The 18,931-nt window shown below is 36.3% G+C and overlaps 1 protein-coding gene and 1 long non-coding RNA gene across 2 annotated transcripts; one reads left to right on the top strand and one right to left on the bottom strand.

Moving 5' to 3' along the window:
* Nucleotides 1-454: 454 nt before the first annotated feature.
* Nucleotides 455-6,723, bottom strand: LOC145819124 (uncharacterized). Its single transcript, XM_082913080.1, has 7 exons — nucleotides 6,720-6,723; nucleotides 5,844-6,057; nucleotides 5,335-5,434; nucleotides 1,982-2,302; nucleotides 1,510-1,888; nucleotides 1,180-1,401; nucleotides 455-576 (listed from the first exon to the last, which is right to left on the bottom strand). The coding sequence occupies exons 1-7, from the start codon at nucleotides 6,721-6,723 to the stop codon at nucleotides 455-457; spliced, it is 1,362 nt and encodes a 453-aa protein (XP_082769206.1).
* Nucleotides 6,724-10,743: 4,020 nt separating this feature from the next.
* On the top strand, nucleotides 10,744-12,425 carry LOC114279202 (uncharacterized). The gene is made up of 2 exons (XR_014360463.1): nucleotides 10,744-11,235; nucleotides 12,118-12,425. It is a non-coding gene; the product is annotated as an uncharacterized LOC114279202 (long non-coding RNA).
* The last annotated feature ends 6,506 nt before the right edge of the window (nucleotides 12,426-18,931 follow it).

Raw genomic sequence — 18,931 nt, 5'->3', positions numbered from 1 at the left:
TTAAATGTACATTTGATCCGTTTAAAATACTTAACAATGAATGGGAAGTGAACGAAATGAAAGAATGAGGAAAGATATAAAAACAAAGAAAAGAATGCTTTACTTATCAATTGTTGCGTGTGATGTGTAGGTCACTTGCCAGAAGAAACCATTGCACGTAGTGGCGGAGCCAAGAATTTAATATAGGGGGGGCACCCATTAATTACAATCTCAAAATTTTTCTTTCCCAATCAATAACAATAACATAATAATAATTTTTCGAGTTAATGTTAAACATTAAAAATTAATATCCATTACAAAAAGTTTTAAATTTTAAACTTTTACAATTGACCTCAACGAGTTTTCATCTTTTGAAATCTTTCCATAATAGTATCATTGTCACCATTTTTCAACCAAGCTATCGTTTATCGTTTATCATTGTCACCATCTTTCCATAATTGTAAAAGTTTTCATCTTATCTAGTCTCTACCATTTTCTTAGCAAGATTGACAATTCCACTCAACATTGAGAACTCACTACTAGATAGCATGTCAATAATATATGTATCAAGTTGATCATTAAGTACCACGAGCTCCACTGAAGAAAATTCTTTGGGATAAAATTAAGCAAGATGAATTAACTTTTTCGGGTCAAAACTAGAGAAAGAGTTAGATGGATTCAAACATGCCACACAAAGTAATAAATCAGTGTTCGACTCAGTGAAACGAGCATTTGGTTCTTGAACTTGCATATCCAAAATAGTGTAGAATAACTCAGCGCGATAGTGATGTAAGCTTGTAATTTCTTGAGCATTGCGCCTTTTTCTCCCTCGAGCTACAAACATATCTTCCATTTGGGGAACATCAATTTCATGATTTTCACAAAAAGACAAAATATCATCAAGTAAAGATGTCCACCCACTACTCTCCCTTATCTTTTGGAGCCATACTTTAGAAATTTGAACTAAATTTATGGCATTAACAATATCTTGATATTTCCTTTGTAGTGCTTGCGATAACTCACTTGTAATAGCCAATATCGTTTTCATCAAATAAATGTTGAATACAAACTCAAATGATTGAATTGAGTCCAACAATACATTTGCTTCTGCTCGTTGTTATGAATTTGAACCATCCTTCGAAATCATTTCAAGCACATTAATCACTGTTGAAAACATACTAGCCAAGCCGACTAAAGTACCATAGTGTGAACCCCAACGTGTATCACCAGCATGTTTAAGATTAGTTTCTTGATTTAAGCCTTGCCCACTAGATAGCTCTCTAGTATTAAGTGCCTCAGCAACTTTTGTAGCTTGCTTCTCCCTAACAATATCTAGGCGTTTACATGATGCTCCAACAACATTCACCACATTATAAACCAAAGTGAAAAGTAAAACAATTTGATTATGATTCTTTGCCACGGCTACAAGTGCCAATTGTAATTGATGAGCAAAACAATGAACATAATATGCACAAGGATTCTCTTTCAGTTTAAGTGTTTTACGACCATTGAACTCACCTTACATATTACTAGCCCCATCATATTCTTGACCCCGCAATGTGGAAATACTCAATCCAAGTCTAAAGAATAAATTTTCCATAGCTTGTTTAAGTGACGGAGCATTTGTATTAGCAACATGCTCAATACCCACAAAGCGCTCAATCACTTGGCCCTTTTTGTCAACATATCGTATTACAACTGCCATTTGCTCTTTGATTGATATGTCATGGGCCTCATCAATCAAAATAGAAAAAAGTGCATCACCAAGATCTCTTATAATCACATTGATAGTTTCAAATGCGGCCACATTTACAATGTCTTTTTGAATATCAGGAGATGTCAACTTGAGCTTTTGTGGAGCATTGCTCAATGTAACCACTTTGACATCTTCATTATGATCAGCAAGAAACTTGAGAAGTTCAAGAAAATTTCCTTAGTTACTTGAATTTTCAGATTCATCATGCCCACAAAACGCAAGTCCTTGTCTTAAAAGAAATTTAACACAATCAACTGATGAATTCAAACGAGTTCGATACTCAATTCGAGCTTGATCAGATTGTTTGAAAAAAACCGCTTCAATATGTTGGTTTTGGTTTAACAAGTCATGACATTTACTCGAAACTTGATTATGAGCACTATTGGGACCTCTAACATGAGTCTGAATTTTTTCTTTTTTCTTCCAATTTGAGAAACCCTCACTAACAAAAGAATCACCACCAGCTTGATCTTCAATATCGGGTTTGAAAAGATAACAACATAAACAAAATGCTGCATCTTTTGCTACGCTATACTCCAACAAATTAGGAAATTCACTAAACCAAGCCTAATTAAATTGCCAAAATTTTTGTCCAAATGATTTTTGTGGAAAATTATGATCATGAGGTTGACAAGGACCTTTTTGTAGATATGCCCTACGAATTCGGTCTTGATCATTAGCATTATAGTCCATAATCCGAGGCCGTAGTCTTGGATTTGCAAGAAGGTCTACTAAGTTGATTTCTATGCGACTTTGTTTTGCAGAAGAATAGTTATCATATTTTTTTTGAGAAAGTGATGATTCCAATTTTGATTTTCTTTTGAAATATTTCTCCATGACTATTTGGAAAAACTAAAAATCAAAATAAAAATTCATAGTCAAAATCTTAAACCCCCCACAAATCAAAATCTCCAATTTTAATACAAATCAAAAAATTTAAATTAGCACAAATCACAACAAATTAAAATTTTTAATCATAGCACAAATTATAACAAGTCAAAATTTCTAATTTAAATATTAATCACTGCAAATTAATATTTTTAATTTTAGCATAAATCAAATCTCTAATTTTAGAATAAACAACAACAAACCAAAATCCCTAATTTTAATATAAATCACCACCAATTAAGATTCATAATTTTAGCATATCAGAATCTCTTATTTTAACATAAATAATAACAAATAAAAAAAAATTTACAAATCAAAACTTAACAAATAATTATAAATTAATACTTATAATTTTTATTTAAAAGTAAAAAAAAAAAAGAAAAAAAGTTATTTGTAAACAATGAAGAAAAGATACCAAGGTTGTAGTGTGATCCCAAATCTGTGTTGTGTGATCTTAATTTGGTGAATCGCGAGTCGGTAAATTGCAAAGCAACAAAGGGAGACAAAGAAGACAAAGAAAATACGAAGATACTTCACAAGTACTGTGAATAAATAAAAAAAATAAAAAATTTTATACACTTCTAAGGTTTTAGAGTTTTAACCTTACTGTAATTGGAGTTATGTGTACTCACCTAAAAAAAAGTTGTGTCAGTATTTAATTGGGATTGGGATTGAGATTAGGATTGGGATTCAAAAAAAAATAAAAATAAAAAAATAAAAAAAATAAAATATACAAACATGGTGCGTCGTGCGTCGTGCGTGTGGTGTGTGTGGGTTAGTGGGTTTGAAATTGTGTATTAGAAGGAGGGGCACAAGACAGACTACGCTTAAAAAAAAAAGAAAAAGAAAAAAAAAAATCAAACGTCAGGGAGGGCACGTGACCCCCCTGAGCCCAATGTCCCTCTGCCCCTAATTGCATGACCAGATCACTGTGAGTAACAGTAGTGTAAAGATATATTCACTTGTATTTATTTTGATACGTTAATGCGTGATACTCGAAGTTATGTTATTCGAATGAAAAAGCTACAAGAATCGAAATATGGAATGTGGTTATGAGATGAGACTTGTTTATAGTTATTATTGGGCCTGGGGCCGTTCTGTTATTATTGGGCCCGAGGCCGTTCTGTTATTATTGGGCCTGAGGCCATTCTGTTATTAGAATTGGGCCCGAAGCCATTCTGTTATTATGATTGGGCTCGAGGCCATTGTGAAATGTATCGAAAATCAAAAGAGATATACATGAGTTACGTACACGTTTTATGTTTTGCAAGGCACATGCTCGTTTACATGCTTTAGTACATTATTATTATTCACTGAGTTTGGCTCATTTCGTATTCATGTATGTTTTGTAGGTGGTCAGCTTGGAGGCCAGCCCTAGGTCAGCTTTAGGCGCTTTTTTGTGGAAATTTTTGGTTAAGCCCAAGTGGAGTTTTTTTGTTTCTTAGGAAGTTCAGTGCCACATTTTTGTATTGTTTTGGTGGCTTGTTGAACATTTTATGCTCATGTAACTCTTGAGTCGGTAACCATTTGTATATATATATACATACTTGCCTTAGACTGTATTTATCTGAATGGCGCATGTGAACTTCTCCGTTTAAGGGAAGTCGTGTAATGATCCTAGCATATACACACGGCTCGATGGACATTGTATTATTTAATGGCTTTCGCTTTAGGCCCCTGTGTTGAATTAATTATTCTTTGATTTTGACTTGAGACCTAAGTATAGGCCAGTCATGTCCTAAACTTTTAGGGGTAGGTATGGGTCGTGACAGTTTGGTTGTTGGATTTAATGGGGAATGAATATAAATCGTAATTTGGGTAAAAAATTAATAGAATAAGATTTGTTTCTTTGGTTGTGTCTTTGTTTAGTTTCTCGGTAAAACATATATATATATATATCAATTCTAGAAAATATTCAAGATAAGTTAGTTGCTCTGCTTTAACTGGTTATATATGCTTCACACATTCATTATTTCGACTTAGAACCTCTAAATCATTTGGAGTCACACATTCATTACTCTATGGCCTTGTTTGTTTTGGGGGATAGAGGAGGGATTGGATTAAGATAGAGGTGAGACTCATTAATATTGTGTTTATTTACAAATTTGGAAAGAGGATTCATAATATCTCCGGATTATGATGGGCCTTAGGTGTTGGGATTGATAGTCTGCCCAAAGACTTGGTATTAGAAAGAGTACTGCTATTAGCACTCCATCAATTATTTTGGATCCTCCATTTCTTTGGACTCCCACTTATAAATTGTAAAACTCTTAAATTTTTTTTTTATCTTCCCAAATAATACCAAAACTATCCTTGTAAAAACTTTCCACCCATTCAAATGCACAGCCTCATACCCCCAAAACACAACACAATCCACTGTTATGCTTTTCTAGTTGATTTTTTGTCATTCATCCATGGCCTCACTGTACTTATATACTCTCTGTGTGAGCAAAATTAGGCAGAATTTCATTCCTCGGTTGACCGGCCGGTCGACCACCCAAGGGTGGTTCGTTCTCCTTTGTTGGCTTGTTTCTACTGCTGCTTTGGTTATCTGTTTCTGAACAAACAAGAAATGTTCGGTTACCTGTTCCTAAACAAATAAACAATGTTCAGGCTTGTGTTTCCGAATTTCGGTCATATGTTCAGGAGTTCAATCCTGAAAAATGATGAACAGTTTTTATTATTTTTGTCATTTTTTTTAAGAAACTTACTCTTACAAGGTCAATCTCCTCTGAGTTAAGAACACCATCAAAGTTATCAACCTCTTTTAAGATTTTATTATACGCCTCTTCTCTCATGGAGTTATGGTTACTGGAAAAATTTCCACACACATTGTCGTTACTAGAGGAGTGTATGTAATCATATGGTTGCCACCACTGCCGTTGGAATATTGTCGCCAAAGGGTTTTCAAGGTTTTGAGGGTGGGTAGATTTTGAAGGTAGGATTTGGGGAAGATGGATGGGTGGTAATGGAGTTATGTGCTCTCATAAATCCTAACTCATAATGTAGTAGGTATGTGAGATTAATTGTGAGATGTGGTGTTTCAAAATTATTGATATCATTTTTAGTAACTTCACTTGAGGTTATTATTGTAATAAAAAAAAACTAAAAAATGGAAAATTCTATTTCCACACACCTACTTACCTCTGTGTACACACTTAATGATTTATTTTTTTTGTTACTGTTTTGTCCTAAAATAAAATTACTGAAGTGTCTTTACCTTCTCCACCAAAACCCTAATTTCTTAACCCTAACCTTAGGAGGCTCAGACAGTTTTGTGCTTTGCTCAGCAGGTTTGCTCTTCGACCTAGAATTTGCTTCAACTTCAGATTTTGAGCCACCATTTTCATCTCTTGATCTGGATATTTTCACTCGTTTACCATTTGAACTCTTCTGCCCAGAAAGAAAACAAAACCAATTCAGAGTTGACACCCCTGATTTTGATAAAGTGTATTATAGTTAGACTAAAAAATTCCCAATTTTTTGACAGAAAAAAATATGGAAAAATATCATAATAAGTTATTCTTGGATCAAAGGTTTAAAAAGCACAAAAAATAATTAGTAGATAGAAATTTGCATAAGACGTCTTAATTTTCATGAGCCAAGGAAGAACTAAATAGATTAACAAACATAAAAATAAAAGGATATATACGTATACTATGTGTTTGTATATATGTCTGTGTGAGGTTTTGATGTTAAAAGTTGGGATTTTTTTTAGTTTGGAGAATGACTAGCAGAGGGTAGAGGGAATGGCGGAGGCGGCGACAATGGTAGAAGGAGGTTGAAAAGGGGTAACTCAAAGTTGCCACCATCGTCGATGCATGGTCATGGATGGCAATAGGTGATGGATGACAATGAGGGTTTCAATGTTAAAGAGAGGGATATTTTTGACAAAAAAGATTGTGCATTGAGTAAAATTACAAAATTTAAAATTAGTTAGTAAGTGTATTGAGAGAGGATGTTGAGTGAAATATTTTGGTGTGTGGAAATAGAATTACCCTTAAAAATAGGGGTCCAAAATAATTGATGGGGGTGCTAATAGCAGCACTCATTAGAAAATTAGTTCGTTGGTATTAGGGAGAGATTTACTATTTACCCATGTTGACCTAGCTCATCACTTTTGTGGACAGCAAAAAGCTCAACGACTCTTAGCTAAACATATGTTACATCGGTAATACATTTTTCTTTTAAAAGCAAGCTATCAATTTATTTAGGATTTTTGTTTTTTTGTTTTTGTTTTTGTTTTTGTGAATGGGTTTTGATTTGTGAGTTTCTATACCCCAAATTTTCCCTTGTTTTTTCTGTAGTTTGTGATTTGTAAATGGGTTTCTTTTTTTTTTTTCATTTTTTTTTGGATTTATTATCTGTGATTTGATCCATCTTTTTGGGGTTTGAAACAAGCTAAAACATTTTCTTGAATCAAGTTATCAATTTATTTTAGATTTTTCTTTTTGATTACTAGATTTTATTGATAACATATCCCACGCTAACTCTTCTTTGTGATGATTACTAATAAAAAATGAGCTAGTTGATCTCAGCAAAAAGAAAAATCTGAACAATTTCTTTTTGGTTTACGACATATCCCATCCGTAGAAGAAGAATAGAAAATAATGATGAACAACAAGAAAAAGATCAAACGACTCATTTTATATTAGTAAAAGAAATAAAAATTCACTAACTCTTCTCTATGTTGATCTCTCTCTAATATAATATAATAAATTAACCATGCAATGCATGACCACCTTGTCACGACCCCAAACCGCCCCTAGTAGTTTGGTGCCGTGATGGCCAGTAATCCAAGATTACTGAAGGCCAACTTTCCAAAATTCACACACAACAGCGTATAAATATATGGGGCTCACAAATACGGAAGCGATACATACAATCAGATTAGTCCATAAGAGCTGTGCATAAGTTAAATGAAATAACAATCATCTGCAGATGGGCTACAACTCAATTACAAACGAAGCAAAGTACAAATTACATCTTGTATATTAACAAAAGGGCTCCACAAGCCGACATGAACAAAATACATGAAATACAGCTAGAAGCAAAATCTTCAGAATTGCCGACATCCTCACTGCCGACATAACATGTATACAAACACACATCTTGATCAAAAGGCTTCTCAAGCCAACGTATGCAACATACAAGTATTACAAATCGAGAACCATACTTTTCAAGACTGCCGACGTAATTACAGGTTAAGCCGACATAATCAAAATCCAAAATAAGCTCCGGAATCACATCTAGGCGTCACCACCTTCTTGCTCATCACCTACATATATATAGAGAGGGTGAGCTTGGATACTGAGTGAATGGCATAAATAATAAAGGAGTTTGCATGAATAATAGCCGAAGTCCTTTCAAAACAATACAAGACAAAACTTCATATATAACAAGGAATGGACCTCGTCCATCTAACAGATCTTCAAAGCTTCAAGGGATACTTACTAGCATTACATATTACAAATATTAACATTCCGGCAAACGTATCCACGCAGTAAACCATCCGTGGCAAAACAAGACAAAGCAAGAGAGGCATCCCAAATAAGGGTGCTACTAAAGTTTAGAGTCCTCTAGCACAAGGGACTTTCAAGACAAGATGTGCTGCGAAAGTTTAGAGTCCTCTAGCACGAGGGACCTATGTTACAAAGGCCCGTAGCCCTTTAACACTAGAGTACAAATCAAGGGTGCTGCGAAAGTTTAGAGTCCTCCAGCACAAGGGATTTTCAAAACAAGAGGTGCTGCGAAAGTTTAGAGTCCTCCAACACAAGGGACTTCCAAAACGAGATGTGCTGCGAAAGTTTAGAGTCCTCCAGCACAAGGGACTTTCAAATGAGATGTGCTGCGAAAGTTTAGAGTCCTTCAGCACGAGGGACTTTCCGAGAAGGTCATCAAGACAAGATCATACTTGATATACAAAACAGGGACAATTATTCATGCTTAACAAACACTTTCAAAACAAAGCAAAGCAAAGTCTTTATCAAAACGTATAACATAGTTTTATTAAAAATACCACTCACCTAGTTCTTCAAACGTCGGGGTCAAGGCAAGTCCAAGTCCTACAAACGCATGGCAAAGTCTATTGAATGCACTACTCAAAACAAGTCAAGCTTACATGCAAATGACCTCGGCATTCTTCAAAAACTAAGTCAATCAAATCGAAACACAGTTTCTTATCTTTGGAAAAACATGCTGGGCAACTACCAGGTCTAGGCCGAGGTCCCACACCTCCTTGCCGAGGTGTAGCCTCGATGGCCACATTCAAAAGCGAAGTCGGGAAAATCTGGGTTTCCCTCTTGATAAACATGAAGAACATGAGCATGAAGAACATGAAAAACATGAACATGAGGAAGATGAATGCAAAGATCAAAACTTGCTATTTCGAAAGCTGAAATTTTATGCCATGAATTCAAAAACATGGACCTGGGTACCCACACTCAAGGATCTTATCAAAACAAACACAAAAGCATGAGCCTTAATACAAACTTTCGGATCAAACGAGGCTTTTCTTCAAAAACACATGAAAACCGTTTTCTCTTTCTAAAACCAACTTTTAATCGATGAATGGCGTGTAGAACAGGTTTGATCGTGCAATGTAGCTAGATGATCAATAAGAACAACAAGAATAGGTCAAGATTCGAACCTCAAATCTCGAATCTAACGGCTCAAGATCCAACGATCAAGCTTAGAAGTTCTCTCTCTCTAGCTCAAACTTCCCTTCTTCTTCCTAGAGTTTCTCTCTCTAAAAGGCAAGATTGATACAAAAAGATATGCTCCTCACGACAAGCACTGACTTAATCCCTCTGTCGGGACACGTGGCATCTGCTGATTGGCTCTACCCGAAAAGGTGACTGACTTGACAAGACCAAACCAAGACAAAGTATACACAACAAGCTAAACAACAAGAGTACTCCGGCAAGTGATGATCTCGGCTAAGGGCAAAGCTTCGGCAAGCAGGGTAACAATGACATCGGCTTGGAAGGACAACACTTGACTAAGCTGTGCCACACCTTAGCCTAGATGTGCCACACCTCGGTCTAGGTCATACCATTCCAGGAACAAAATCACTCATGCAAGGATCAAGGATCTAGAACGCCTAGATATTAACATCTCGACCCAGATGATGCACATCTCGGCCTAGGCGACGCGCACCTCGGCCTAGATGGTGACATCTTGGCCAATATGCCAGGGTGAAGGTGGAGGTCAACCAAAGGGGTTCCAAGATAGTTCTAAGTGATAAAGGTCTCGAAGGCGTCTAGGCTTAAGATGACCTCGACAACACACCAGTCAAGAACAAAGCATGCAAGCAATCATTCAAGCAAAACAAGACAAGATTTGCAAATGCACATATTAAAACGAGATCATCCATAAATGTATGCAAGTATGACTAAGTCAAAATGAGGGTTGTTACACACCTATTCTTTAACTCCACCCAGAAATTTTTACACAGATTGGTATAGGTAAAAATAACAATGAGTAAAAATTAATTGATGGTTGCATTTTTTAATATTAAAAAATAAGAATAACATTGAGTAAAAAAATTTTGATCGTTGGATTCTTTAATATTAAAAAAAAAGAAAAAAAAGAAAAAAAAACATTGTATAGATATTTATCTATTCTTTAGTTGGTATAAGCCCAAATTTGATAATAATGCAATGGGTATTTGTGAAATTTTACATGGTTAATCGCACTTTTATCTCTCAAATCAAACACGAACTATTGTTAATCTACTGATTATCAAATAAATATAATTTTTCTTAATCTCCTCACTAACCATCTTCTCACTGATAATCCCGCTCAACCTACATATGAAAACAAACGTGGCCTATCTATTAGTGTTTCATCAATATATATTGGCCCTGTTTGGTAGAGCTTATTTCCAGCTTATTTCAGCTTTTAGCTTAATTTAAGCTATTTTGATCTGTTTGGTTCAGCTTAACAATACAGCTTATAGCTTTTTATAAGTCAAAAATCAACTTATTCTTTGAGTGGGGGAGGAGAATCTTAATTTATAAGTCAAAAATCAGCTTATGTTCACAGTTATAAGTTATAAGTTGTTAGGCTATAGTTATAATCACTTTCTCACAGCTCTACCAAACAGGGCCATTGACTACTTTCCAGCTTTTGGTCATTGTAGAGCGATGCTGAGGACGTGGATTAATAATGATCTTGAAATTGTTGAACAGCTTGAAGCCTATCGGTGACTGGTTTTCTTTATTTCTGCTATCATTCATGCCTGTCTGATAGGTGAAACCTTCTGATTTCTTTTGTTATTACTCTGTATTATGCAAAGTTGTGCAATTTGGACAACTATTTACATGCTTTATTCAATCTAATCTGAGTTGTAGTCTCTTGGTAGAATAAAAGTATCGACTCATTTTTATTCAAATTTGTTTATTATTATTCTCATAGGTTGAAGAAACAAAAATTTTAAAATAACTCTGATGTTGAACAAGATCTTTTACTCAATGATCTTCAGCTCTACACTACACAGAAGGATTGCTTTAAAAACTAAGTTCTAGTTGCCTCTGTTTGTAGCTAGAAGTTGCAGCTGGGAAAATTCGAGTTCACAGATAGCTGGCTGCCACTCAATTCTAGACTCCACAGTATGTGAATTCATCAATGCGTTTAACTATTTTTGTAACCAATGGCACCTTATGATAGCTCATCCTTGGATTGAGAAATGCGATTTCTAAGGTGAAAAGGCCAACTGCATAGTGTGTATATATAGTTATATATTGTGTTATATTAGTTGATTGGTAGTGATTGATTCACCTTCCATATTAGTATATATACTCTCCTCCTATATATAGGAGCTCAATGTAGTAGGTTAAATATACAATAATATACACACAGCTTATTCTCTCTCTACAATATATCAACATGGTATCAAACTAATAATTTTTTTCTTCTTCTTTTCTTCTGTTCATCACCAGAATACATCATCTTGTTTTTGGTTTTCACTTTTGGGTACTAATTGCACACTGTCAGGCTATCTTGTTGACTATTTTACTCCGAAAATATCATCACCTTGCTTGGAATTTCCTTACGATTCCAACGCCACCAAAATCATTGTCAACAAATTACTCACGTGCCCTCACGCGCTGCCTCCGTTGTTGCGCGTCATTGGCTTTCGTCACCACTCACCCACACACTTGCATGCACGTCTCTGTGCATCCCTGACGTCAACCTAAACTACTTCCATCAGCTACTTTTGTTTGCCGCCGCTCTATGCTAGCAGCCTGACTAAGCCGACTGACGTTCGCCTGATATCAGTCCTTTCTACTGTGCATCCAGTCCTCATTTGCTAACTTATTGTTGATGATTCTCTCATGTCTGTGAGTCATATTGGTTTTGTTTCTACATCTCATTTGTCCTTATCCTATGTTTATCTTATTCTTGCTCTCACTTTAAACCTTATTTCCATTAGTCAGCTATGTGAATATGGTCTAACTGTCACCTTTTCTAACAATGGTTGTTTGGTGCAGGACCCTTAAAGGGGACAGACCCTTGGGATCGGCCATAAGCATGGACATCTCCATGAGCTTATTCATCTTCATGTTCCAATCTCCACTCCATTGGCTGTACATTTGCCTCATCCTCATCTACCTCTACCTTATCACGTTTTCATCTTTGGCATTGTCGTTTATGTTATATTTCTGTTAGTCAGTTGAAATATTTAATTTCTAGTGGTCAGTTAGGCCCTGTCACTTCAGACACTTTAGATTGTTTATCTTGTCAACTTGCCAACAGCCGGCTTTATCTTTTAATGAAAGTAATTATGTTTTTTGTGCTCCGTTTGATCTTATACATTCTAATATTTGGGGCCCGTCTCCTACACCTACCATGGGGGGATCATGCTATTTTGTTATTTTTGTTGATGATTTTTCTCGTTATACTTGGATATTCCTTATGAAAAATCGTTATGAACTTAAACAACTTTATTACAATTTTTCTAAAATGGTTCAAACCTAGTTTTCCAAAGCTATAAATCTTTCGTTCTAATAATGCTATGGAATATAGGGATTTCGATTTTTTATCTTTTCTTTAGAGTCATGGTACTCAGCCTCATCATTCTTGTGCTGCCATGTCTCAACGAAATGGACATGCTGAACAGAAATATAGGCATATTCTTGATACTACTCAGGCTCTTCTCATTTCTTCATCTTATCTTGAAAATTTTTGGAGGAAAGCTACTCTTATTGCTGTTTACACTATTAATTATGCCCCTACCCCGATCTTTCATAATCAAACACCCTACGAGTGATTGTATGGCATATCTCCTTCTTACACCTCACTTTGAGTCTTTGGGTCTGCATGTTTTGTTGTTCTCCAGCCTCATGAACACACCAACCTAGAACCTTGTTCTTGTTTGTGTTGTTTTCTCGGATATGGAATTGAATATAAAGGTTATCGATGTTGAGATCCCATTTCTAGGCGTCTTCGTATCTCTCACAACATAGTCTTTTGGGAACATAAAATGTTTGCCTCTCTTTCGGCCTTTAATTTATCTTCTCCAGCTTCCACTCTTCACTTTACTCATCCCTTTATAGATTTATTTCTTGATGATTTTGATGTAGGTCTTCCTTTTCTCTCTGTAGAGATCCCATTGCCTACACTTAATCGTACCGAGACTGTTCTCCCTGATGGTCCTCCTGGTGTCTCTTTGGCCTTCTCACCTCTTAATGAGTCTTTACCATCTCGCTCATCTCCTTTTCAGCCTTCTTGTTCCGGTCGTCCACAAAGGGTAACACAACCTAATGTTAGTTTTCGTGATTATATTATTGGTTTTACTACATTTTCTACTTATGAGCTTACCTCTTATCATGAGGCTTGTTCTAACCCTCTTTGGCACCTAGCTATGACTGATGAATTGCAGGCACTAGACAAAACTCATGCTTGGAATATTGTTGACCTTCCATCTGGTAAGACTGCTAGTGGTTGTAAATGAGTTTATAAAATCAAGACTCATTTAATGGATCTATTGAGTGATACAAAGCTCGTTTGGTTGCCCGAGGTTTCACTCAAGAACATGGTATTGATTATAAGGAGACTTATGCTCCTATTGCTCGCCTCACTTCTGCCCATAGCTTGATTGTTGTTGCTGCTACTCGTCATTGGGTCCTTGTTGAGATGGATATGAAAAATGACTTCCTCAACGGAGATCTTCTTGAGGAAGTTTATATACAGCCCCCTCCTAGGTCTATTGTTCCGGTAAATAAAATATGCAAACTGCAGCGTGCTTTCTATAGACTCAAGCAAGCTCCCCGTGCTTGGTTTACTAAGTTTAGTGTTACTATTCATGAATTTGGCTTCTACTCAAGCTCTTATGACTCAGCTTTATTTATTCGTACCACTGCTTAGGGAACCACTCTTCTTCTTCTTTATGTGGATGGTATGATTATCACAAGTGACAATGAGGCTAATATTCTTAGCCTAAAATAGTTTCTTAGCCACCACTTTGAGACGAAGGATCTTGGTACTCTCAATTATTTCTTGGGTCTTGAAATCTCTCATGACTCGACTGGCTATTTTCTTTCTTAGGCTAAATATGCATCTGAACTTCTCACTCAAGCTGCCCTTAATGATTGCATAACTGTCTCTACTCCAATTGATCTTTAGACTTGTCTTACTCCATAGCACTCTTCTCTCCAATGCTACACTCTACTGACAGTTGGTAGGCAACGTTCTCTACCTTACAATTACTCATCCTGATATTCATACACTGTCCACATTGTCAGTCAGTATATGTCGGCTCCTCACACGCCTCATTATGATGCCCTGCTTCGCATTCTTCGCTATCTTAAGGGCACACTTTTTCATGGTCTTCATTATTCTGCTCTCTCCTCTCTGAAGCTTCATGCTTATTTTGATGCTGATTGGAGTGAGGATCCCACTGATCGTCGTTCTATTACTGGTTTCTGCTTCTTCCTAGGGGATTCTCTTTTTCTTGGTATAGCAAGAAACAAACTCCCACTGCTCGCTCTAGTACTGAGGCTAAATATCGAGCTCTTGCAGATACTGCCCAGGAACTTTAGTAGCTCCAATGGCTCTATCACAATCCCAACCCACCCCTAAAGGTTAGAGAGGTAATCGGCCAGTAATCATAGATTACCTAAGGCCTCTTTGACCAAATGTAAAAATATTTATTTAATATTGGGACCTGAAGCGGAAAGCGGAAGCAGAACAGAAATATCATTGTCTATTAAGCAGTGAATACATGATATGACAAACACATATTTATAGTTACATGCACACATTAAATATATTACATCAAAAACAAGCATTCATATTACAAAATTCTGAATTAAATGACTTCACAAACTACTTCTCAAACCAAAGGCTTCACAAAAGTTGTTGAAAGTAAAACTCTAAGCTTGATCTTCCAAATGCTCACCTACATATATATAAGGAGAGGAGGTGAGCTAAAGCCCAATGAGTAGTAATAAAGTAAGGTGGTAAATGAATGAACATTGGACGCTTTAAACATTCTTTCAAAATAACATAATTTCTTGTACAAGACAAAGCGTAGCTTAACTTGTATACAAAATACATAGTGAAGAGCATTCAAGGAAAACAAGGTGCTTAATCGGCCCAGGTATCGACTAAACGTAATAAGATGAGCTCGGCCATAAGACATGATTGGATATACCCCCAATTGGATATACCCCAAACAGGCTCCAAGATTGCCATCTAAGTAGATGATACAAAAGTATAGAATGTTTATTCATAGACAACATAATAAGCTTGTAAACATAATCAAGTTTGTCATTGAAAACATAATTTGTCAAACATAGTGTTACTAAATTACTGCTCACAATGAGCTCGCTGAATAAGGATTAGCCTGCTCAAGCTTGACCTACACAAGATAAGAGCAAAACATTGAAACATTTGAATAATCCTTACATTCCTATATCAATTGGTCATGCTACTAAACATTAATTCTCTTTCCTATTTCAATATGCCTTAAGTGGGTTTCTAATTATGTTATCCTTGGGCCTAGATGTCAAAACATACCTAAAAGTGTCCAAAGAAAGAAAGAAAATTGTCACAACCCCAACTTGCCCCTAGAGGTTCAGGTCGTGACCAGCCAGCAATCTCGAATTACCTTCGGCTTCAAAGTCAAAATAAATCATAATATAACAATGGGGTTTAGAGGAAGTAATAACATAATATAATAACAGATCATTGAGCAGTGCATACATGCCGAAATCATAAGCATTAAAAATCTTAACTCCATACAACTTATATACAATATCTCGAAGTCAGACTTCTCACCCAACTACATTCATTCAAGTTACAAAATTGACCAAAGAACAAAGCAAAACAAAATTTGGGTTGACAATGCTTGACTTCTCTTGAGTCCAAGCTCATCTCTTCACAGAGGCACCTTCCAAAACAGCTTCAAAGGGGTAGACACTGCGGCGGCCTTAAACTTGACGTTCCGCTTGCTCACTGTGACAACCCTCACCTCTTATTAGCATTAATTCATGATAAGTAAATGATTAAGATGAAACCCTAAATTTTTTGTGTGAGTGTGTTGTTTAGAATGCATTTCTATTTGTTTGTTACTGAATGATCTGTTCATGTTTTAATTTTGAATTGCAAATTGAAAGCATTATCGGCAACCGATTTAGAAATTGATTAGTGTTATATGCTAATTAGGATTTGGAGAATTTTATGGTAGGTTTAAGTAAAATTCAACTTGGAATGATTAAATTAGAATAAATAATGCTAGATTAATTGAATATAGGTTATTTACACAATTGCGACTAAGTGGGTTGATTCAAGACCAATTCTTTTCACACATTTGATACATCATCTTTTCCATCCTCAAGACCAAACCGTGAGAGAGAGAGAGAGAGAGAGAGAGAATTGGAAGAGGAATTGAATTGAACAAGAGTTTTGTTTGAACTTAGAAGAAATTGAAGAGGACTTGAGAGATTAGGCTTCTACACTTGGAATTCAAGACTTAAGGTAGGAAATTCATTCTCTTATTTGTGAATTTAAGTTGTTACATGCATGGTTCATGGAAAAATTGGTGATTAGAGTCAAGTATTAGCTTAAAGTGTTGATTTGAGAGTCCATCCATACATGCATGATCATATCAAGGAAATTTTGAAGTTGTTTTCATGGGATTCACACATGCATGTTCATATTTTAGTTGTGATCCAAGAATTCACCATGTCTTTGGGTTCAATCTTGCATTTGGTCATACTTTGGAGCATTAGAGTTCATAAGAACTCATGCATGTTATGCTCTTGCATTGTTCTTCAAGTTTACATTAAAAATTGTGTTCAATTGTCACACCTTTGGGCTTGATTTTATGAAATGATCTTTAAAACATGTTGTATTATGGGTTTCTAAGTGTCTTCTGGAAAATTGGCCCAAAAGGATGAGTTTTGATATGTTTGATTCTTGATTTGAGCTTTGGGAGCAAATCTGGAAAACCCAGATTTTGGCTTCCATGCTTGAGTGAAGGATTTCATGCTCGAGCGACCACCTTTGTGTTCAGAGCTCCGCTCGAGCGACGAAATGCTGGCTCGAGCGTAAATTGCAAGCTCTCCGATTTTTGCGTGTGCAGACGCATGCTCGAGTGACGAGACCTATGCTCGAGCGAGGAACTGTGTCTCACGCTCGAGTGAGCATCGAGCAGAGAATTTCAGCAACCAGTACTTTTCACATTTTTACTGACCGCTTGAGCGAGGGAGTCTACGCTCGATCGACCTATCTGTTTCGGTAAGCTCGCTCGAGCAAAGAAAGCCACACTCGAGCGAGACCCCTGTTTTCAGCAAGTTTGGAAAATGTTGTTAAGTGCATTTCTTTGCATTCTCATTCCATCCTAGGCATTCCTAGGCCACGTTTAAGGCATCTTAATGAGGATAATGTTGTAGAACCACACCAAGTCAAGATAGGGGCTAAGTTATTAATCCCGAGTGTGTAATTTAGTGTGTGTTCATTCTGCTAATGTGTAGGGTTGGCTCCCAAGGACGCTGATTAGCCTACCTATAGCCCAGTAATCTGTGAGTAACAATGTTGTAAAGATATGTTCAATTATAATCATTTTCTGAACGATCGACTGTACTGCTTTTTGAAGTGACATTGTTTACTGAATGAATGTTTGTCCTATTTTATGAACTGTACTTGTGGCATCCTTGGCAACTTACTGTTACTATTATTGCTACTGTACTGTTACTGTTACTGTTACTGTTATTGTTACTGCTACTGTTACAGAGATCTCTGTTAGTTCCAATGTTTGGAACCAATACTATTGACTGTTTCGATGGCCATCAACTGACTGTTTGGTCTATTAAGACCTACTGCACTGTTTTGTTATTGGATGTACCACGTATGATCGCTATGATTTCTAAATGACTGATATGTCATGAAATATGAGCCACTGATCGAATAATTGACCCACTGATGCAAATGACTGTTTTAATTACTGAAAGGACATTAATTCTTAACCCCTTTACACAATTGTTATTCACTGGACTTTAGCTCACAATTTATATATGTATGTAGGTGGCCAGGCACCGGACCGAAGCTAGAAGCATCAAGTTAAGCTCTTGTTTTGTCCAGCTAGCCGTTGCACCTCACTTCGAGGTTCTGAGTCTGCTCGAGCCAAGGCTATTTTTGGGGTGTTTCAAATTCACCCTTTTGTTTCTATTATGTATCGAGTGTTTAAGACCTGGTTGTGCAGTTATGGTATAGGGATTGGAACCCTAATCTGCATGATGTGTATCTAATATGTATATATATGTTTATGGCTGAATGTGGTTTTGTCTATAAAAGTCTTTTCCCATTCAGATTCTCACAGCTCATTGGACATCTTTTTATTATTGTTTGGATTTCGCCAGCCCCTCTTATACTGTACTACTGTTATTACTGTCAATCAGGCCTTCGGTAATCACAGATTACTGGCCGGTTACGATGCTAAACCCTTATGGGTAGGTTTGGGTCGTGATAGAGTGGTATTAGAGCACGAGTTATACTGCACACACGTGTCCAAATGAGCTATAGGATGTCCTAGAAAAGTAATTAGGGCATTGCATGAGCATGTGAAAGTGTGTGTGGCCATGATACGAATATACATGCTAATGTGCTTAAGTAAGCAATTTTCCTATGTTTATTATTACCGTATTGCATATAGTGAAATGGAGAATGCTAGAGATGTCGATGAATCTGAATCATCTGAAACAAGAATGACAAGGTTGGAAAGAATGGTTGAACTGTTGACTGAGGCTCTAAGGCAACAACAGAACCAACAGCCCCACCTCCTCCAATATAGCCAGAACCGAA

This window comes from Camellia sinensis, chromosome 2 (assembly GCF_055761805.1).
Source record: "Camellia sinensis isolate YWXY chromosome 2, ASM5576180v1, whole genome shotgun sequence".
NCBI classification, from domain to species: Eukaryota; Viridiplantae; Streptophyta; class Magnoliopsida; order Ericales; family Theaceae; genus Camellia; species Camellia sinensis.
Note: the sequence above shows the minus strand (reverse complement) of the source record. Positions and strands in the feature narration are given on the sequence as shown.